Here is a 23,323-nt window from a genome sequence, read left to right on the forward strand (position 1 = left end):
CTTGACGATATTATTAATGTGAATTTGGTAGCAAGGATGATTTAAAGATTTTTCTTGGTGCATTGCTTTTTCCTGGATTGTTACTTAGATATTTTTGAATGCTTTTTCACTTTCTTAGTATTTTTTATTGAAATCGAAGGAAAGGCTTCAAAGATAATTATGGTTCCCTGAAACCTTCAAGCTAAATATTCAATATGGTCCTCATTTCAGTGACAAATTCACTGTTTATTCATCAGGGTGATCGACAAAGCGTGTTCCTGGTTGCCAAATGATATTCGACCTTATGCTGAAGGGAAAAGCTTTAATGACCTACTTTGTGCCATATATGTCTCTGAGTTAGTGATGTGCTATGAATGAATTCAAACGAATAGATTTTGTATATTTTGGATTATCATAATTTGCAATATTTTTTATTGTAAAGGTTTTCACTCGTCTGCATACGGGATAACACTTTTAGATCTTAAAGCTCGACTAGAAGCAGAATATTTAAAAAATATATACACCGTGTTACTTTGCATTCTTGCCATATTCACAGAGATAAAAGTAGTAAACAATACCTACTATTTAAGATAAACAAGAGACTCCCATAAAGAAAGTACACTAAGATTTTAGTAATTTTGGTTTTTCAGTACAAATTGGAATAAACCAATTTTGTCTCGCACGTTCTACAGGTGCAAGTGGAATAAACCTAATGGGCGTGGCCTAGTTCTTAATAAGCTGATGTTTAGAGGCTCTGGGTACCAGCCTTTTTATCCAGTCATAATAATTATTTTAAAATACTCTTCAGTTGATTTCAGATTTTCCTTTCTACTTTACGGGCTTAGGACCGTCAAAAATACGTAATAATTATTAGGGTTTTAATTAATTTATAACATTGTTCCCTATTTATACAAATTATTAAAAAATTAAGTATGAAATGAAATCACCTTATTCACAATTATTTATTTATTTATAAGTTCCTACTTACAAAGTTTACGTACTGCGAAGCAAGTGTTCAATGTGTCCTCCGTTCTGATGAAGGCACAGTCTAGCACGGCGAAGCGTAGGTTTTTCGCTTTAGTTTTCGCAACTCAAACGTTTTGTCTCACAGTTTCACTAAAACAATCCTTTCATGTAACGCGTTCACACTGTTTATCTCTTCTGCGCATACCAGTCGTTTCAAGTCACTCCAAAAATCCATTGGTGTCACGTCCAAGGATCGTGGTCGCCAAGCTACTGGACCCCTCGTTCAATCCACTGTTCACCAAACGTATTATTCGCGCACTTGACGTCGTTATTGTGGGGGAGCACCATCCTGCTGGTAGTAGAGCATTTGGTGTAACGCTAAGGGTACGTCATCAAGCATTTCGTCTAAGACGTCTTGCAGACACTCCAAGCAGCATTTTGATTAAATTATTCGTTGTTTGAATACACTTCAATCATTTTTGTATTATTAATTTATAATAATAATAATATAATAATAATAATAACTTTATTGACATAAAAACAAGTACAGTATAAAATTGCGAAACCCCTGACTCCTGTGCTAGGTGTATGTACCTGTGTTACAGGAGCCAGTGCCCACACTTAAATCGGTGAACGGTACTAAATAAAGTTATTTATTACAAATGGTAATTTTGAAAATTAATTTAACTTAACAAGCATATTAAAAATTTTTTGAAATTAACTTAACAAAAATAACAATAGTATTATAAGCATGTGTGTGTGTGTAGTGTGTGTGTGTGTGTGTGTGTGTGTGTGTGTGTGTGGTGTGTGTGTGTGTTTGTAAGTGTTGTACATATTAATTTGGAACTTGCAGTAAAATTTCTGTGGAAAAATAATCCAATTCAAGTAACCAATTTTTAAGCTTTCGCTTTATTTCATATCCAGTCAATGGGTACAAATTAAGTTTTTTATTGAGACTGTTATATAAATAAATACTCATATTAGGTTGTTGACGTTTAGCGGAAGCTGTATGGCACTTTATGGACTCGCAAACATTTCTAATTGTCCTGCTGATCGTATAGTTTTGATGATCATAATATGGAGTAATTTTGTGTTGCTTTAAGACTACTTGCAATACGTACAGACGTCGAACAGACACAACTTTACACTTATCAAACAGAGATATCGTGGGAAACCTATACGGGCTAAAGGTCATGACCTTTAGAAGAGATCTCTGGGCCCGCTCCAGACCTATCAGGATGGTTTTACAAGCACCACCCCATACACCGATGCAGTATCCAAGAATGGACTGGCCAAGGGCATAATACACTTGGCGTAGAAGATCCCAATCAGCAACATGTCTTAACTTCTTGAACACCCAGATAAGTTTCCTAGTTCTGGTTGCCAAGAGATCTATATGTGGCCGCCAACTCAGTTTACCATCCAGGGTTACACCAAGATATTTAATAGTGGTTGATCTTGATAGAGTTAAACATGTACAGTTTGTGTCTTCAAGGTTGGTACAAGAATGGACCTTCACGTTGAGTTCAGGAGGGGCATGGTGGGCAAAGGTAAATTGAAGGAACGTGGTTTTAGTCAAATTTAGAGTGAGTAGATTGACTCTCAGCCAGTAGTATACCCTATGAAGTCCCAATTCAGCGTTACGTTGAGCCTCCTTCCAGGTGTTACCATAAAAGACCAGCGCCGTATCGTCAGCATATGTGAAAATCTCGCCATTTAAAAGTTTTTGTTGACACAGGTCATTTATGTAAACCAAAAAGAGGCTCGGGCCAAGTATACTGCCCTGGGGGACCCCATAGACCACTGGAGCTTCCGGACTTACACTTTCGCCGATCCTAACCTGCTGAGTTCGGTCAGACAAGAAGTCTTTAAAAACACCAAGGGCGCTGCCACGTATGCCAATTCGATAAAGTTTATCTGCCAGTAGAGGAATCGAAACAGTATCGAAGGCCTTGGCAAGGTCGAGAAAGATACCTAGGCACTTTTTTCCGGAATCAACTTTAGAGATAACGTAGTTTGTTAATTGACTGACAGCATCATCAGTACTTACACCAGACCTAAAGCCAAACTGGGATTTAGAGAGAATAAAATGTTGTTCAAGAAATGATACTAACCGATTATTTAATACTTTTTCAAGGATCTTAGATAAAGAAGTTAAAACAGAAATGGGCCTATAATTAGAGATGTCCTGTCTAGAGCCACTTTTATGAACAGGTGTTATGAGTGACTTTTTAAATGCCTTCGGGAAGATACCTTGGCTCAAACAAAGTTCAATCAGCTTAGTGAGTGGCGGGACTATGATATTCTTGGCCAACTTAAGGAATTTTACTGGGATAGAGTCCCAGCCAGTGGCACAATCGTTTTTAAGATTCATGATCAAAGATTCCACTTCGGATTCGTCCGGCGCAAGCAGAACCAAGGAATTTGCAGTAGACGTGAGTTCGAAAGAATCTGCGTTACGATTAGTTGGAGGGGTTATTGCATCAGCTAACTGTTTACCAACGTTAGAAAATAAATTTATAACGTGATTTGTGATTGATGGATTTCTCAGTTATTTACAAGTGTCAAAAAGACATTTTAAAAACAATAGATTGCAATAGATATTTAAAAATACAATAAAAAGTAAAAAAGTCTCCATCGCCATCGCCAACAAGTGATGTGCATGCGTTACGATAATTAGTGGTGTGTTTAACAGATTGTCGATAAAATAAAATACACAAGATTATAAAAAAAAAATTTCGGGCATTATTTTTTTACGGATTTGTGTTCAGTATCAGTAACATAGTAACCTCTGTAAATATGGGAAGAATGCAAAGTAACACCCTGTATATGAAATTATCACTTCACGGGATTTATTGCAACAATATCTATTTTAACGGTAAATAAAATATTTACCCTCCCGACGTTTCGGCTCGGTTGCACGAGTCATGGTCGCGGGCAGACTGAAGAGATGCGGCGTCGTCTGCTATGATTATACAGGGTGTTTGGCGCATCGTGTGCCAAAATGATTTGGCGGATAGAATGGGTCATTTCCTATATTTTCAGCCCCCATAACACGTTCCATGCCAGGCGGCTACTTTTAAATTAATGTTTTTAGTAATTTCACCAAAATACCCAAATCGCATCATTTAATTTCGATTTAAAAAAAAAACTACTAGGCGCTGCTCTAAAGTAAATATTTTGTTTTGACGTGCATTAATGTAGGGTTGCATCAAATCTAAATTTACTGACAAATATCATCTACTTTTTTTTAAATTCAGCTTTGAAGTTTTCCGAAAAGTTAAAAATGGACTGAACATTTAAGTTTATATAGGTATATTTTTTTTTTAAAAGAGATAGCGATCTTCGGATTTTATCAAAACTTCTCTAGTCTATCCTCATTCAAACGGTATACTAATCTTGTATAAATAATAACAACAACTTCACAAATTCCTTAAATTAGTGCATTGACTCTACTCGGACTGATTTGCGAAATTTGTGTTTATAGCCCCTTTTTGTGTGAATAGCACGTTGAACACCTAACAGGTAAAAATTATTTATCTTATGCAATGTAAAAACCTTTTCCCTATCGTTTTTCAATGTGAATTTCTTGAAATTAAAGACAAAAATAATTATTTTGATCGTTTATTAATTATTACAAATTTAGTTCAAAATGTCCGCCTCGGCAACGTATACACTCAAGACATCTTCTTCTATTTTCGACTGTTGTCGTATGCAGCCACATTTCTCTTTTTACTACTACAAAGGCGTTTTCTATTCGTTGTAGTTTTTCTATTGTTTGAATGCGTTACGTACACCAGTTCTTTAGCTTGTCCCCAGACGTAAAAATCGAACGGAGTTAGGTCTGGGGAACGTGCAGGCCACTGTATAGGGCCATGTCTTCCAAACCACGAGTAGAAAACGCCTTTGTAGTAATAAAAAGAGAAATGTGGCTGCATACAACAGCAGTCGAAATTAGAAGAAGATGTCGTGAGTGTATACGTTGCCGAGGCCATTTTGAACAAAATTTGTAATAATTAATAAATGATCAAAATAATTATTTTCGTCTTTAATTTCAAGAAATCCACATTGAAAAACGATAGGGAAAAGGTTTTTACATTGCATAAGATAAATAATTTTTACCTGTTAGGTGTTCAACGTGCTATTCACACAAAAAGGGGCTATAAACACAAATTTCGCAAATCAGTCCGAGTAGAGTCAATGCACTAATTTAAGGAATTTGTGAAGTTGTTGTTATTATTTAAACAAGATTAGTATACCGTTTGAATGAGGATAGACTAGAGAAGTTTTGATAAAATCCGAAGATCGCTATCTCTTTTAAAAAAAATATTATACCTATGTAAACTTAAATGTTCAGTCCATTTTTAACTTTTCGGAAAACTTCAAAGCTGAATAAAAAAAAAAGTAGATGATATTTGCCAGTAAATTTAGATTTGATGCAACCCTACATTAATGCACGTCAAAACAAAATATTTACTTTAGGGCTGCGCCTAGTAGTTTTTTTTTAAATCGAAATTAAATGATGCGATTTGGGTATTTTGGTGAAATTACTATAAAAATTAATATAAAAGTAGCCGCCTGGCATGGAACGTGTTATGGGGGCTGAAAATATTGGAAATGACCCATTCTATCCGCCAAATCATTTTGGCACACGATGCGCCAAACACCCTGTATATTATACCCTGTATATGATTCTAATAAAAATATAAGTGACTGCATCAAATTAAAATCAAAATTATCCTTATAATTTGTTTAGACTAATTAAAATATTAGTACCTACTTACAAATCGTCAAATGCTCTAAAGGAGCCTATACATGTCTCATTCTTTTTTGCCCTACCATTATTTGCAGCAACAACAAATATTGTTTTTTTTCAGCCCAAATTTTAGATGGATCTACCTTATTTCTTTTCTAAAACAATAATAAACATCACGATATAGTTCATGCTTTTGGAATGGCCTTTCTTAGTTAAAAATAAAGTTCAATTTCTGGCAAACAATCCAGAAAAGAACCAACAATAGAGCTTCCTCATTGTGGAAAAAAGTAAAAGGCAAAGGCATAAAATACCGAAACGTGAACGAACATCCCTACACAAACCCCTTACGACTCCGTCGGCCTTGAAGATATTTTTTTTACATTAGCACCATCTAAAGGTCTTTCAAGTGTCGATGAGCAGTTAAAGTAAGTACTCGTTATTTTTAAAAAGGTTTCTAGTATAGACGTCTATCTTCTTCAGTTATTATATTCAACTGATTTTCTTAATTATGTAATTGCTGTCTGATCGGTATAAAGAGTTTCTTTGAGCATCGCAAATAAATGTCGAATTAGAATCCATATTAGCTCATTTAGCAACGAAATTATTATTAAATACTTCACATAGGGGAAACCGCTGTAGGTAATTTTTATTTTCAATAAATAAAATTATCTCAGAAATCAGGTAGTCAGAGAGAGTAGGTTATTTTTATATTTTTGTACCTGTGCCCAGTTTAGTTAAGACATAAATGTTTTAGTCAGCCTGATAATCCGAATATCCGATTCATAATTCCATACTTCAGTCACATCTAAACTGGCTAGTTTGGCACTAGAAGACGTGAACCCATGGTTTACAACCCACACAATACAAATAAAAATATTTTTTACTTTGAACGAAGCATAAACATAATACAGAACTAAGCAGCTACACAGTCACGTCGCTCATGCAAACTGCAAACCACTTCCTAAACTTATTTGCCCGAACTTCACAAGCGCACCCTATGTCTAGCGTACAGACAACGGCTCAACAATCTTAACACTGGCATCTTATGTTCTTGTAGTAGGTGTTATTTTGCAGTAAAAACGTAGTCTGTGCTGTAGACTGTTGCTACTAACATCCCTGTTAGGCCCCTCGCCCACTTTTTGTAGCGATTCTGACGCGCGTTCGCATCGATACAGTCGTAATGCGGTCGTTAGCTGTGTGCCATCATCACCCACATAAACATGATTGAGTCGTGATGCAAACGCGATACTGTCGCGCTTCTGTCGCGATGCAAACGCGATTCCGTAACCCTCCCTCCGTTCTCTCCCCGATGTCGTCCGACATGGGCGCGCGTTTGCATCGTTACAGTCGCGCTGCTGTAGCGCGTTCGTAGCGCGTTGGCATCACTTCTGTAGCGTGATGCAAATGCGACTAACGCGGGTTAGTAGCGTTGCTGTCGTTCGTTTACGAAACGCGCGACTGCATCACTACAAAAAGTCGCCGTGGGCGTGGGGCCTTAGAGGGAGAGTCCCCAGATTGGCAACGCTGCTTGTCAAACTTGCGAACTCAAACTCTCGTGATCGGATCGCTGTATGTACGAGTATATAGTTAGTTTTGTTGACACAACCAGCTCGTCTTCAACGCGGAAACTTTCACGATTGTTGCGAGCGTTCTCGAGTTCGGAAACTCGAGTTGATACACTAGTAACACGACTTGCAGACAGTGTTTCTGTTTGGAAAACAGGGATTTTAAAGTTTAGTTTTTAGTTTACACACTACTTCAAAATTGAAAATTTTACATCCACTTTTTACGTGGATGTCTCACGCTGCGTTTTCCGGTACGCGGCCTCCACTCCAGAACGTTGCTGCCCCATCGGCCGTCAGTTCTGCGTACTATCACAGAATAATAATAAGTACTACGTACAGAAGTTTTACTTCGCGAAGGTATTTAAAAAAATGTATGCTCAATGTCATTAACAATATGGTGTAATTTAGCATGTCTCAAGAGTCAAGCACCATTTTGTTGACAAACGTCAGTGATCGGCACTGCGCCGAAGCTTTGGCTGACTTTAGTAAAATGATGTGACGTGAGGTGCCAAACTGCGGAAAATGGCGGAGGAAATACATGATTTAGCATGAATTATCATGAATAATATTAACTACTTATTTACCTCTCAGTGTCTTGAGGCAACTTAAAAAAGTACATTCTGTGTTTTTATTATTATTTAGGCAGTTAAATACTGCACAGTATTTAGTACACCATTTTCTTTATTTTCTTCCATCATACACAAGAATACGCGTGCGTGAGTCAATGTTCGCTCGTATGTGAGGCCTTGTCGAATAGTATCCTGTAGGTGGGCCATCTTGCGTGTTTTGTTTTCGATGTAAACTCGCGGAGATGAACAGGCCTGGTACTATGCCCATTGCCATTTCAGCTGGCTAATCTGTCGGGCTATGTCAGCGACTTTAGTTCGTTTACGGATCTCCTCATGCCATCTAATGTCGTAAAAATCAAATTGCTGTAATTTTGTACATTGATTTGTGATGCAAATAATGTTTATTTTTGAACTTCGTGACCTCTAACTTGCTCTATAGCAGACGGACTGGCTCACATCTTGTGCGTAAGTACCTACTATCTAGCTAAAATACACTCATTCAGTTCAATGGATGCATTTTATTTGGATAATAGTGAAGTCTTACGAACACAAACTAACAACAAAACTCGTTCTCGGTTCATTTTCTTCGGATTCGCTTCGTCTCTAACGTCGTAGAAACTTTTTCGATTATTGCCAGTGTGCAGTGGACTGTTGTAGTTTAAGGAATTATGTTGATACTCACTTTGTCTTCTAAAATGCGCCCGAGACTTTTTTTTTGCATAAAATCTCCTACAAAAGGATACAGTTAAAGACAAATATAAATAGATCCGAAGCAAACAATATTATTTGGATTTTAGTCTGGTTAAAATGGTCGACGTAACTATCACTTATTCTCTTATTGCATGTTATGGTAGTGAGGATGTTTTGTATTCTAATAATAATATTATATTTTATAAATACAGAAGTTATAGAATAAATATCTTTAATAATTTACTATTTACCAACCGTTTTGTTTTCCGTAGTATGGGGTAGAGGTTATTTAGAAAATAATCATAAACTCAGGAAAAATGTTCCTTTTTAAAGAAAAAAGATACGATGATATACGGCCACAAGAATAACCTTTTACTCACACCATCAAGAGCTCAGTAAAGCCATTTTAACCCTACTACTACGGGCTGTGATTAACGTGTGATTAACCCGAACAGATGGGTCAAATAGGCCTGATCCAATTACTGCCTATCTTAGTTCACCCCAGTCTTGCCTCCCGCGACGGTAACTGAATACTGTTTGGGCGCTTAGCGATACCATTCGTAGCCTTAGTTTGTAGGTATATTATGATTGTTTTTCTATAACAAGGCAAAATATTTGTATTAGAATCAATACAAAAAAGTTAATAATTGTCTTGCCGTAAGTAGGTACTAAATACAGCACTAAAACTAATTCAAACTCACAAAAAAGATCTTTCTTTTTTCTGCATGAAAAAATTTTACGTAATATTTCTTTGTAATATTTTTTCTTTGAAATTTACTTTAATTTTTTTATGCAAATCTATCACTCGGTCTGAAAAATGTAGTCCCATTTTTCTTGTGCCAATAAAAGGGTTAGTAGAATGATATTTTAGGTCCCGTTTCTATAGAATATCAATTAAGTGAGTAAAACGTATGCAAATAACCTTTTTGTGGAGGAATTGTCTGTGATGATAATTCACCTCAAATAAATAAGGCCTATTTGAGGGCTAACCCATTTGAGGCAATACAAAAATAATAATTTGTAACTTTTACTTGAAAATGTGTAACATTTACTATTACTCTTATTGACTTCTATCTCATAACAACTTTGTACTACGTTCAACACTTCAGACACCCCCATTGCCTCGTTAGATGCAGGTGTAGACAATCAGACAAATGTTTTCCAAATATTATAGCTCACCATATGGGGGCTGAATGATCCCTTTTTATAATAATAAAGCTTACGTGGGGAGAGTTCCGATCCGACGGAGGGCCATACAAATACTCTTGTAAGGTAAATTCGGCTGTAATATGGTCATGGTTTTGTTAGGATGAATCTTGATCGAATGAAGCGATAACGCCGGGCCGATGATTTGAATATATTTTAGGAATGGGTGCCATTTTGTGATGATGTTTTAGGTTATGGAAATTGCTAAAGGTACTGCATTAGAGGAGGAAGAGGATTACGTGCCCTAATCTAGCGGCAATGGGACGTGCTCGATGATAGAATTTTGGTTTCGGATGAGTAAAATGCTATTACAGAGATTTAGCATTTTCTAAAAAGGGCAAAATAAGGCTATAGTCTATTCCGTAGGAGTGCTGTTTCATAAACATAGGATATTTATTGCCCCAATCACAGAAACAAAAAAAAAGCTGGTAAATGGCTCCAAGTATATCAAACTTCTAAAAGGGCTACAATGACATGACCTCAAAATAACCTGTAGGAGGTACGAATATTGATTCTGCCGTTTTGATAGTCATTCCAATTTCGGTATCTATTCACTCCCTACTTTATACACTTAGGTAAAGTCAGCGTCAAATAGTTCGAAACACCCAAAGTGGCCAAAAAAATTCACAACACGTCTTTGTTACAATTGAAATAAGGTTGTGTTGTCAGCTTTTCGGTCACTATTTGACGCTAACTGTACGCCAAAACGACAACGCAAGCTTGAAAAGATACAAAAATACTTACTGAAATGTCTCTTTATTTATACGACATGTCGCCAGGCCTGTAGTGCGTATATCGAGCTCACGTCAGAGTGCCAATAACAAACACGTCCAGACGCGGATGTCCCGCGCGGCTAACCTGTTCTCGCATGTCTCCTGTCGCCACGTTCCGTCCGGTCCCTTTCTGGGGAACCATTTCGCTAAGGGTGACACTTTATAGACATGATAGCACCAGCTTTAGCCCGCGACTTGAAATTCAGTGTGTTCATCCACGGTTCACATGTAAAATATGAGTGGGATAGAATTTTACCTATTCTTATAAACTCTTGGGCTTTGCTTCTATCTGTTTTTGAAAGTTGGTATGTGAATGAATTCAACCAAAAAATCAGTAATTTTTTAACTGTGCATAATTTTTTTTTTCTGAACTATTTAGGTATTTGAACAATAGCTAATTCGATTTTTTACATTTATCACGAATGTCATAACAAGTCATTAATTTGATTAACTTACGAGTAATCGCCATGTACAAATAAGTTTCTTAGTATCCCGCTGAATAGGCTTTTTCCACGCCGCAGTATAGGCGCGGTACGACTCAATATACTGATAAGCTCCAGTATTCACTTGAACCTGAAGTAAGCCGCAATATTCACTTTTTACGGATCTGAGAAGTTCCTGACTAGAGCCGCCGAAAGCCTAGTTGTCGATACATAGTGAAAATTACCGACATGTGAAAAAAATAATCATTATCATTTCAGCCATAGGACGTCCACTGCTGAACATAGGCCTCCCCCAATGATTTCCACGTTGATCGATTGGTAGCGGCCTACGTCCAGCGCTTCCCTGTTACCTTTATGATGTCGTCAGTCCTCCTTATGGGTGGACGTCCCACAAAAATATACAAGGTTTATTTTTAAAATCATAGGTAAAAAGTATGCGACTGACTTACTACAGAAAAATTCGTTATATGCGCGTTAGTTTTGCTCCAAGGGGCTACTTTGGCCTAAAACAAAAAATGATTATTACGACATAATTCGACAGGGCAATGCTAGATAGCGTTACTGATGCAAAGTGGCCCTTTATGGGTAAAGTAAACCGCATCTACGGTTTTCTTTTTTGTCTAGTGCATCACTTAAATGATTTTTTTAGAATATTAAACTATCTGTAATTTTTACAAATCAATATTTGTAGTACGATCGATTAAGACACATGATAAGGAGGGCCGACCCCCAATAAAATAGGAATGGCAAGGCAAAGAAGAAGAATATTAGATCGATATTATATTCAAAAAGTATCGATACACGAAAGCTCATGTCTAGCGTCTCAAGATAGAGCGCTTTTATAAGCTGAGCGTAAGCACGATTTTTCAATAAGTTTAAAAGTCTTTTTCTTGCGCTTGTTCATATTGTGGTTTCTCGGGAAGGTCTATAAGATTATTGTGAACATAATACATTATGTTTTTTATTGAGATCTCGTGTATTATGGAATTTTACTCATAGTTTGTAAATCATAACACAATCGAGTTTACGTTGTCAATACAGATCAATTAATATTAACAAAAAAAGCTGAGATACAGCTCAAAATTGTAGTTAATTCATACAGTATTTAAATTCTGATTAATAATGTTCTTGTAATAGCGGTTTAATTTTTCCTTTGAATTCTTCTTTGCAAAGATAAATTTAAAATACGAACTCTTTTCCATTCACGCAAATTATTCTTGTTATAGCACTAACGTTATATTCGTCTTAATTTACCTTTGAACTTTCGTTTATAATGAAAAGTAAACCACAATCTAGCTCGCAATTCAAAACTAATTTGCCAGCTACTCTCTGTTTTGTCACAGCTGCTTGTTGGAAGCTTTAGAAAATTTAATTCGAAACAGCACAATTTACTCACTATTCTAAACGAGTCTATGTGGACTTAAATAATTGCAGGTTTCGGCTTCGGATCACTATTTTATCAATTGTGTCTTTAAGCGGTTATTATAACTGAATAAACTCGTAAATGTTTTTTGTGAATTCTTTTGGAACTTTATATTGACGTGCCTTGAATATACTGCTTTGAAATTTATGCTCATATTTTTATGATAATAAATAAGTAATACTAGATAGGCATTTGTGTTATGAAATATGCTAACTAAATAAGTTAACATAAAAAACCCCCTCAAAACCTCAAACATGCCAAAACAAAACATTTGGAAAATAAAAAAAATACTGTTTACCGCATTTCCGGCACAGCGCTATCAGGTCGTCGATATAAAATCGATGAAACAATCAGTTTCGGTGAAAACCTTTCCGAATTTCTTTCGTACAAGTTATTGGAAAGTGTTCGGAAAATTGGAAAAAGGAACAAGAAAATAATTAAATGTCAAACGTAAAATCAAAGTTCCGTTGTTTTTACAAAACAAAAGCGAGTAAATCCAATTGGTCGCCGTCGATGTGTGATTGTGTTGGCAGCTGGAGTGGAAACGCGCTTGCGACTCGGAAATGTATCGTGAAATTGAATTAGGAACAGTCTGGTTGCGTGGTCGCTGAACAAGATTTAACATAATCGACTTTCAACACGACTTGTGTCTTAGCTGCGCTTGATTACATTTCCTATTCCATTAAGGTTCTTATTACTTAAAGGTAACTATTTTATCACTTAAAAATTCTGGAAAGTTAAATTGCGTTCGTTTTTGTTGAAACTGAGCCACATCTATTTGACGGATTTTAAATACTAAATTAAGAATTAATTATGCTGGCTTTGAGCGTGGCTTTTCACTCCTGAAAGTTTGACTTAGTTTCTTAAGCTAGTAAACGTTTTCTTACTTAGTGCACTGGCAAGTCACATTTAAATTAATAGAATTTTATAGTATCTAATGATAGACACGCAAATATTAATCTTTATTTGAACGTATAAATTTTAAAGTTAGTAAAGTTTTAATACCATGGTTGATTAAATGTAATTATCGGATGTTTCGTGCCTGGCTATATTCATATTATACGTAATATCGTTTTCATGATACATATTAATATACAGGGTGTCCCAAAAACAATGGATAACCCTGTAACCATCGATAGGCCTCGCCATGATCTCCCTAACGTCCATTTTTGACCCCAGTAAAAATATCACCGATTTCAAGATTTTTAAGTTTTTGTACATTTTTAGAAAATTGCCACCTGCGATTACTTTTTCTCATGCCATTTCTACAAATGAGGATACTTTTCAATCTAGTTTTTTTCTTTATCACAAGGGATAGTTGGGCTATCAAAAGAAAAGATCAAAGTTCAACAAACTAGTTTGAAAGTATGAAAATTTTAAGAAATTGCAGAAGAGAAGGAAAAATTAATTCATTGTCTTGCACTTTTGATCACCCATCGTGTAAAAAAAATGTAGGAAGACCATCGTGCCCATTACCTTAAAAACTTCCTTGGTTAATTGAGCTTCTGAAAAGGTATCACAAGCCTATGTATACTGTATTATTTTTATCTTATGGCTACTTGAATAGCAACTAGTATGAAAACTGCAAAAATGAGTTTTTCTCGTAATAGTTAAACTAGGACTGCATAGTGGCATTAAATACAAATGGATACTTTTTAGCGTAGGAATTTTAATAAAGCAACATTTTATCATCATCATCATCATCATTTCAGCCGTAGGACGTCCACTGCTGAACATAGGCCTGTACCCTAATGATTTTCATAATGACCGCTTGGTAGCGGCCTGTATACAGCACCTTCCTGCTTATCTTTATGAGGTCGTCGGTCCACTTTGTAGGTGGACGTCCTACGATGCGCTCTCCGGTACGTAGCCTCCACTTGAACCCTGCTGCCTCAGTTCTGCGAACTACTGTGCCTTGCCCTTTGCCACTTCAGATTGCTGATCCGTCGGGCTATGTCAGCGACTTTAGTTCGTTTACAGGTCTCCTAATTTCTGATACGGTTTCGTAAAGAAACCCGAGCTAGCCCCTTCCATAGCACGCTGTGCGAAAAATCCACGTTTCCGAGCCGTGTATCATTACGGGCATCTGTCTATAGGCACATTTATAAGGTGTCAAACAAAAAATAAGTAATCACAAAAACGCAGAACGGACGGCCAATGGGGCAACAGGGTTCAAGTGGAGGCTACGTACCGAAAAGCGCATCGTAGGACGTCCACCTACAAAGTGGACCGACGACCTCATAAAGGTAAGCAGGAAGGTGCTGAATGCAGGCCGCTACCAAGCGGTCATTATGAAAATCATTGGGGTACAGGCCTATGTTCAGCAGTTTACGTCCTACGGCTGAAATGATGATGATGATGATGATGATAAAATGTTGCTTTATTAAAATTCCTACGCTAAAAATTATCCATTTGTATTTGATGCCACTATGCAGTCCTAGTTTAACTATTACGAGAAAAACTCATTTTTGCAGTTTTCATACTAGTTGCTATTCAAGTAGCCATAAGATAAAAATAATACAGAATACATAAGCTTGTGATACCTTTTCAGAATCTCAATTAACCAAGGAATTTTTTAAAGTGATGGGCGCGATGGTCTTCCTACATTTTTTTTACACGATGGCTGATCAAAAGTGCAAGACAATGAATTAATTTTTCCTTCTTCTCTGCAATTTCTTAAAATTTTCATACTTTTAAACTAGTTTGTTAAACTTTAATCTTTTCTTTTGATAGCCCAACTATCCCTTGTGATAAGGAAAAAAACTAGATTGAAAAGTATCCTCATTTGTAGAAATGGCATGAGAAAAAGTAATCGCAGGTGGCAATTTTCTAAAAATGCACAAAAACTTAAAAATCTTGAAAACGGTGATATTTTTACTGGGGTCAAAATTGGACGTTAGGGAGACCATGGCGAGGCCTATCGATGGTTACAGGGTTATCCATTGTTTTTGGGACACCCTGTATGGTATAATACCTACTCACCTTTATTGATTAGTTACTTTATGTAATCGACATAATTTTTGTTTATAGGTTTTATAAAATACCTACCCATTTTAGGGCATTTGTGAACTGTTATGATAAAGTATTCGAATATTGCAACCACATAGAAATTGACAATATCTATCCAGATTGCCAGTTTACTCGGTTTAAATCCGGATATTAGAACCGCATTCGGATTATCTGGTCTTGGTTTGGGAGTAGATAAGCTCAATAATAAGTTCAAATTGGCATGTTGTTGGTTAGGTAATTAGTCGACGGACATTATTAACTTACTGACCGTTATTGTAGGTAGGTATAGTCCGGTCAAAATAGCTGAAAATGGGTATGAATTCGGAGCATTTTGGGAATATTGCTGCAACACTGGCCCCGCCCCCTTTTCACATGTCCCTTTAGTTTCTGTGATCTGTAGGAACGACCAAATAGCACCGATTGTTGTTAAAAAGCTGGTAAACTTTTTAAAAAAAACTACGTTGTCGTTCTAAAAAACCGTTCTGCAATTTAATTGATACGGCTTACTTTATAACATTCTCGTATGAAAACGTATAATAAAATAGACTACGTTGTATAAGAATCAATTGTGCTCGTGTGAACCTTTACGATTCTCGTCTCTTCCGGCCATTAGCGCCATCTGTTCGCAGTAAATCGCAAGTTATCGCAGCGTTACGCACGACGCGATATTGCGATAATCCCCCACTCGAATATCGCTTGTTATTTGCTATTGTTTAATTCAATCGCTGTCTGCACCTGCTCGTTAAGTATCGTAAATGATAGTAATTGTTAAATATGGTTATTTTTTTGGCTCTTTGTTTTTACGTTGTACCTACGTGTTGTAGAGCTTCATTAGCCATTGCTTTTTTATCCATCGTAAAATCAATTCCGTATAGGCATACAATACAATAGGAATAGAATAGGTACTCGTACCTATCTGAAATCCGCCCGAATATTGTGTAGTTTATTTTGGATTCTAAAAATGTTAAGAGAAGTATTTAGTAAACTTACGCATTATGACTTCACAGTAGCGACAGTACAGAGTATTCAATGAATTCATGTAATTAATTCTGTAATTGAATACTGCTTACTCAAGGATTATAATTGGATTGTATTCCCTGCCGATATCTATATCAAAGCTCACCAAATCAATGGATCAAACGAACTACTGAATAGGTATGTTTCTGGGTAGGTACTCTTTTTATGTAAGACAAGGCAGATATTTGACCGCAATCGCATGTTTAGTGAGATGCAGTCTAGGATGGTACATTATCTGTCCTGTAAGTGCCTATTCACTCTCGCCTTGAAAATTAATCTTATTCTTTGACCGCAAACTTCACCCTGGTTGCGGGACTATTCCCGCCTCTCGTTGCCACTGTTGCAACTCCTGTGTAGCCAGGATCTACAGCTTGATCGTCAATAAAAACACAATCAGTGAAGGTCAAGTTTGTCCCGAGGGAAAACTGTCATTGGACCCGCAACGATATTAATCAGAATAACATAATTATGTAGGAGGTTCGAAGTTAAGGTTCGACTTTCCCCCAGTGCAGAGCGGATGATAGGTGACAAAACAAAGGTTAAGTAACCTGAAAAGACCAGAGAGTTCGTAGAAATAACAAACCTCACAGTTGTGGGCAATGCCGAATTACCTTTAAAAAAAAACCATTTGTTTCCACCCTCCTAAATAATAACAATCTAAACAGGCACTCCTCTCTCGTCCCGTACTTCCCTTTTACGGACTATATAAAACTTTACGTCGGTTTTATTATGTCTATATTTCGAGTAACAGGTAGAGGGTCGTTTGCCTAATTTTATTTGGCTACCACATTAAAGGGGGGCTGATCGCCTGCAGGTACATTTGGAAAACGTGTGGGTTGTATTACGACAACGTTAAGGTGGCATTCCAATGAAGGTAACAAACGACTAGTAGCTTTTGTTGTTTAACTAGCTTTTGCCCGCGGCTTCACTCGCGTGGACACAAATTTAGTTTGTCACAGATCGTCATAAATTATAGCCTATATGTTATTCTGGGCTATAAAGAATAATACTGTAAAGTTGCATCAAAATCCGTTCAGTAGTTTTTGCGTGAAAGAGTAACAAACGTGTTAATATCCAGACATCCATACAAACTTTCGCATTTATAATATTAGTAAGATATTTCTAGCCAAAAAGTCCATTAAATTCACGACCCAATTTAGTCTTAAAATTACTTCTGTTGGGCTTTGATACTTTTTATCAAAGTAGGTATTTCTTAGCAGCCAATTGAACTCAAACGCCCGAGTAATCTTTTGAAAATTGAATACCAATTCATGTTGTTTTACTCTTTAAAATTATCTAAACTGTTGCACGACCAGTTGATATACTAGTATAATTAGTTTTAACATGTACCCGGCACTTGATATTCCATATTAGACGCTATCCATTTTGGTCAAGTACGTAAAACTCAAGCCGTCATAGTTATTATATCAAACAAAGCCTATTGCAATATGCAACTCGACCTCACTCCCATCATGAGTAATGCTTTTTAGGGTTCCGTACCCAAAGGACAAAAACCCTATTACTAAGATTGCAGATGGATAGCCATCTGTCTGTCAAAACAGAATAAAAAATAATAATTGGGGCTCTCCCATACAGCAATCGTGTTTTGCCATTTTTTTCAAGCTTAATTTCAAGAACAAACTATTTACATACCCACAGTTTGGTACGGAACCTTCGGTGCGCGGATCCGACCCGCACTTAGTTGTTTTTTTCTAGTTTCCCAACTTCAATGAGCCCTCATACGAGTAGTTATGTCAGTGTATAGGTGGGGTGTTTTGAAAAACGGGCTCTACCAAGTTTACCCCTACTATGTCCTTTTTCTTTGCGGTAAATAGCCCCAGGAAATTGTATGTGAGCATCATACGAGCATTAATACGCACTGGTATTTTGAAAAGCGGCTAATGTATGGAAGACATGGAAACGGAATATTATGCTGTACCTACTGGGAAATGAGAACTCTTCTGTGGAAACAAGTACTTATTCCTTTAAAAGATAGGTAATTATATCATACACCAACTTAGAATATAACAAAAAGGGAAGATAGATACGGTATGTTACTCGTATATTACGTTTCTATGGAAAAATCAAGGGCCTGACAACATGGCCAATGTCATTGTCAGTGATGGTAATTTTATTTTATTGTAGGTATTTTATAAATGAAGACGTGGACTTTGTTTTTGGTTCTTAAAGTGTTCGTACAATTGAGAATGTTACTAGGTATGCAAAATCACTTGAAACCTATGTTACAGTTAGGCTTTTACATTTACAAATACATAAGTTTTTATTTCATTCAAAAATACCCAGTAGTTATGATTTTATAGGCATTCAAAGTTCGCTTAAATATTGAGTGCCGCCGACGGTCACGTGACCCCGCGTGACGTACATTCACAGTATCCGCTCACTAGAAAACGGATATAAACATACTTAAATACATTTTTTTTTGTAAATACAAACTTATTATACATATTAACACCCAGACCCATCACAGAAATTAAAATTGAACCAAACCCAAATTTGATGCGATTGTGTCGTTTTATTGCGAATTACCTTCCAGCTCCATCATTAGACCCTGATTACTATATAGAATTAAAGTACTCGTCAATACAAAACGAACGAACCCAAACTCGATGGATTTAAGTCGTTTTATTATAGAGTTCCTATGGCCACCTTCCAGCTCCATCATCAGATCAGCTCCATGTCATCATAATATTGCATGGTCATCCAAATCACATGTGTTTGCGAAATTTCAGCTTAATCGGTTGCCTGGAAGTGGTCTTAATTCAGCTTGCAAGATTCCACCCATACAAATATGAGCCAGTCACTGTAATATGACGTCACGCGCATAAAATGGCGGGCCGGCCGCCGCCCGCACTTTTAAAATTAATTATCTTGGAAACTAATTGACGTATCGAAATAATTCTTTCACGTGTATTTTTTATTTTTAACAGAGAATACAGAAAGCTAAAAAACAAAATTAGTGAACATTCTTCATTGCAAGTAGTCTCTGCGCGAATATCCGTAGCTCAGACCGATGGTGAACTGTCAAAAATGATCTGATGATGAGATGATATCTTCCCTTTTTTTAAATCTACCAAGATTAAAACAAAAGGGGAGGTAGGTGTTAGAAAACCTGTTAGTTAGTTTCTGGGGGTTAAAGTGTATGCTTGGCTACGCTTGTTGAAAATAGAAACGTTTCGCCATGGTTGTGGTTTTTCTCACAAAGACTTCAGTTTTCCACTTTATTCCACGGCTCCACGCCGTGTTTTACGTGTGAAATAATAGCCCGAGATGAGTATCCCTCGCACTCGGTTTGTGAGGTAGGCGTTTATTAAAACCGCGCATTTTCGTCTCTAAGGGTTGCCGCGGACTGTGTTTTGATTTCACTGTTGTTTGTTATGTGGTCTCTTTCACTCTATTGTTCGTTTGCATGTAATTGTCCTGATCTTACGCAGTGGACACTCCATGGAGATTACAAACCTACTTTGGCAGTACACGCTTCAGAAAAGAAGAGAGAATTTGGCAGTCTCTATTAGATTGCTAAAAGTTTAATAAGTAGATATTTATTTGCATTAGACATAAAGCCCTTAAAGCAAAGCTTAAAGCTAAACAGGTATTATGGGCCCTGTTTGGCACTACAATTAAAAGAGAGGAATATTCGTATCTACTAAATTAATATGACCAACTTAGCAGTCTTAAGTTTATTACTTACTCTTGGCAACGAAGTCAAGATTGTCCAAGTTCCAAACATTGTAAACTTATATAAAAGCTTATATTAGTTTACAATGTTTGGAACTTGGAAAATCCGGTGTTTAGTTGTATAACATTTTGATGTGACAACCCTAACGAATAAACAGAGCGGCCGTGTCACCGCCACCGTATTACGAACACTCAAAAGGCGCTGAGCGTATTGTACGTTATTATTCCGACATGTTGGTTTTGTTTCATTCGAGCCAGGACTATTGTAAACAAATAGTTCGCTATCCAAGGGTGGGAACAAGTTGCAAGACAAAATCGAGCTTTCTGAAGCTTTCACAAACAGTTTTTACTATTTTATCAAAAAGTGTTCGCCCCTGGCTTGCCGCGAGGGCGGGCGGCACGCTTAGGCGCGGAGAGAGCCCGCCTCGCCGCTCGTATTAACACTAATTTATCTAATAATTCCTAGTAGAAACTTAATTAAAAACAAAGAGTTTTTAATCGGCTGTAAAATTCGATTTATAGTAGCTTTGAAATTCAAATTATTATTTTTTGCACAGAAACATGGTACCAACCAATTGTTTTCGCAACGAAAATGAAGTCAACCAATGAGGGTTTTCGCGATTGAAAAATCCTCCAGATGGCAATACGTAGACGGGAGGTCCAAATGCTGCATGATTGTTGGATTTTGACATATCTGTCAATGTCATGTCAAAAATAACCAATCATGCAGCATTTGGACCTCGCGTAAAGCCTCATTATTAAAATTGACCCGAAGGGTCAAGATAAAAATATTCGGGTCCAACGTTAAATCCGTTCTGCTCTATGGGTGTGATACGTGAAAGGTCACCAAGGTTATCTCGCACCAGCTGCAGGTCTTCATCAACCTCTGCCTTCGCCGAATTCTCGGCATATACTGGCCCGAGAAAATCTCCAACGTCGAGCTATTGGAACGCTGCCACGAAATTCCGATCGACCAGCAGATCAAGCGCCGCAAGTGGAACTGGATTGGCCACACTCTCCGAAGGGACCCCGATCACATCCCTAAGCAGGCTCTGGATTGGAATCCCCAAGGAAAACGCAAACGTGGTCGACCCAGGCAAACTTGGCGGCGCACTGTAGCGGACGAGACGAAGAAGATCGGCAAGACCTGGAGCGAGATCAAGCGAGAAGCTCAAGACCGAACGAGATGGAGGACTGTTGTGGACGCCCTCTGCCCCATCTAGGGGACATAGGACCATAAGTCAAGTAAACCCTCATTGCTTTCGCAACCTGATGACTTGTAGTCCATACAAAGTCTATAGTAACGTTTTGATATAAAAAGTACCTAGTATCTCAGTTGACGGGTATCTAACCTATTCGAGCCTTCCATAGAAACGTATTTGGCGACATATCTAGACGGCCATAGAATGTTCCAACTAAGAGTCCTGGCAATTGCTATTTGCTACATTAGTTAGTTAATCCACTAAGCTCCGTTGACGACCTCCATTCGTCTCGCTCACCGCCTAATTTCTTGCTCGATCTCCCTAAGATGCTTACGTATAACATAATCATCTCATAAGCGCTTAACTCAAAACGACTTATGCCCGTTTTCACCATCAATCCCTAATTTTTAAGTGAACCCTATGGTAAAACATAACAGGTATTTTGTTAACATAAGGGTCACTCAAAAATTAGGTATTGGTGGTGAAAGCGGACAAGAAGTTTTTATGTAGCCTATCTTATATTGACAGCAATATGACTAGTGTAGTTTCGAATCGTTATGACAATACATAACAAAAAGTATTGACTGCACCTAGATTTTTTTATTACGTTAGCTGTTAGAAGATTTTATGAACTGCTCAGAGCTTTCTGATCGTATATTATCTGTAGCCTGAACCGGCGCAGTATTAGCTTGAACATAGTATATCCCAGACTCGATCCCAAGTTGACACAGATGAAGTTTTTTCTAAGTTGGCTAAAAATTCGCTAAGAAAAATGATACTTATCTTGTGTTATACCTTTGTTTGTCACCTGTAATCAGCTTTGCAATGGAGGAAAGTCGAACCATAACTTCGAACTCCTCCTATCTTCTGATTAATTTAGTTGCGGATCCAATGGCAGTTTAACTTCCCCCCGGGACAAACTTGACCTTCTCTGGTTGGGTTTTTATTGGCGGTCAAGCTGTAGATTCTGGCTACACAGGAATTGCAGCGGTGGAAATGGGAGGTGGGAATCCCGTTGTGTTACAATAGGGTCAACCACCATAGTCTAATGGTCAATAGGGATCGAACCAAAGTAATTAGTTTGGTAACACGTGTGCGACATATGTAAATGATACTTACGAGTCAAATTGTTTTAAACTATGTTATTGACGAATGTTTCTCTTGTTACAGAGGGTGTGGAGGGCGGCAGCGGACCTGGCGATGAGGACGAGGAGGAGGATGACTCCGACTGCATAGTTCAGTGCGTTGACAACATGCCTCCACCATTTCGCAACCTCTGCGGATCCCACAGATTTTTCAATCTCAATGTAAGTACCGTAGTTTTTACATAAAAGGACGTAGCACACTTATCAACCCGCAAAGGGATCGTAACCGTATCAACTCGAGGCGGTCAGTATTATTTGTATGAAACTCCATACTGCAACTGCAACGCAGACTTATCCGCACCTTAACGTAAATGCCTAGCGTCGCAGTTGATAACGCGCAAATGGCGATGATAGCGCGCAAATGGCGATGATAGCGCGCGAAAGGCGATGATAGCGCGCGGAAGGCAATGACAGCTAGCGATACGGTGTGGCCGGGTTCCCACTATGCCGGATCGGCATTTTTGCCGGTCCGGTAAAATCGCCGGAAGGCCTAGCGGCCGTACAAATTGTATGAAGCTGTTCACATTATCCCGGATCCGGCATTTTCGCCGAGTCCGGCATTTTTACCGAGCGTTTTGTCGCTACAAAATGCCGGCAAAATCACCGGACCGGAGTAATATGAACGAGTTGCGGCCCACCCCGCCGCGCCCGTGCTTCCCGCACTTCATTCGGCTCGGATTTCTGATCCGGTGATCCGGTGTAATGTGAACACCCTTGTCCGGTGTCCGGTTTCCGGCAGAAATGTCGGTCCGGCATAGTGGGAACCCGGCCTGTCGATCCCTTTCCGAGTTGACAAGTCTGCTATGACGTTTAATCGGAAAAAATACTTTTGACTATAGTTTTTGTCAGTGCAATATCTCTAGGCCTCCGAAACCAAGACATTT

General features: G+C 37.8%; 1 protein-coding gene across 1 annotated transcript in view; it reads left to right on the top strand.

Moving 5' to 3' along the window:
- The window catches only part of LOC135086780 (adenylate cyclase type 6-like), a 385,929-nt gene that overhangs the window by 221,201 nt on the left and 141,405 nt on the right, over positions 1–23,323 (top strand). The window contains exon 7 of the mRNA XM_063981571.1: positions 22,465–22,601. Coding sequence (XP_063837641.1) covers positions 22,465–22,601 — 137 coding nt within the window. The remainder of the gene's footprint in view (positions 1–22,464; positions 22,602–23,323) is intronic.

The sequence above is a fragment of the Ostrinia nubilalis genome, chromosome Z (genome assembly GCF_963855985.1).
Source record: "Ostrinia nubilalis chromosome Z, ilOstNubi1.1, whole genome shotgun sequence".
Taxonomy (NCBI): Eukaryota; Metazoa; Arthropoda; class Insecta; order Lepidoptera; family Crambidae; genus Ostrinia; species Ostrinia nubilalis.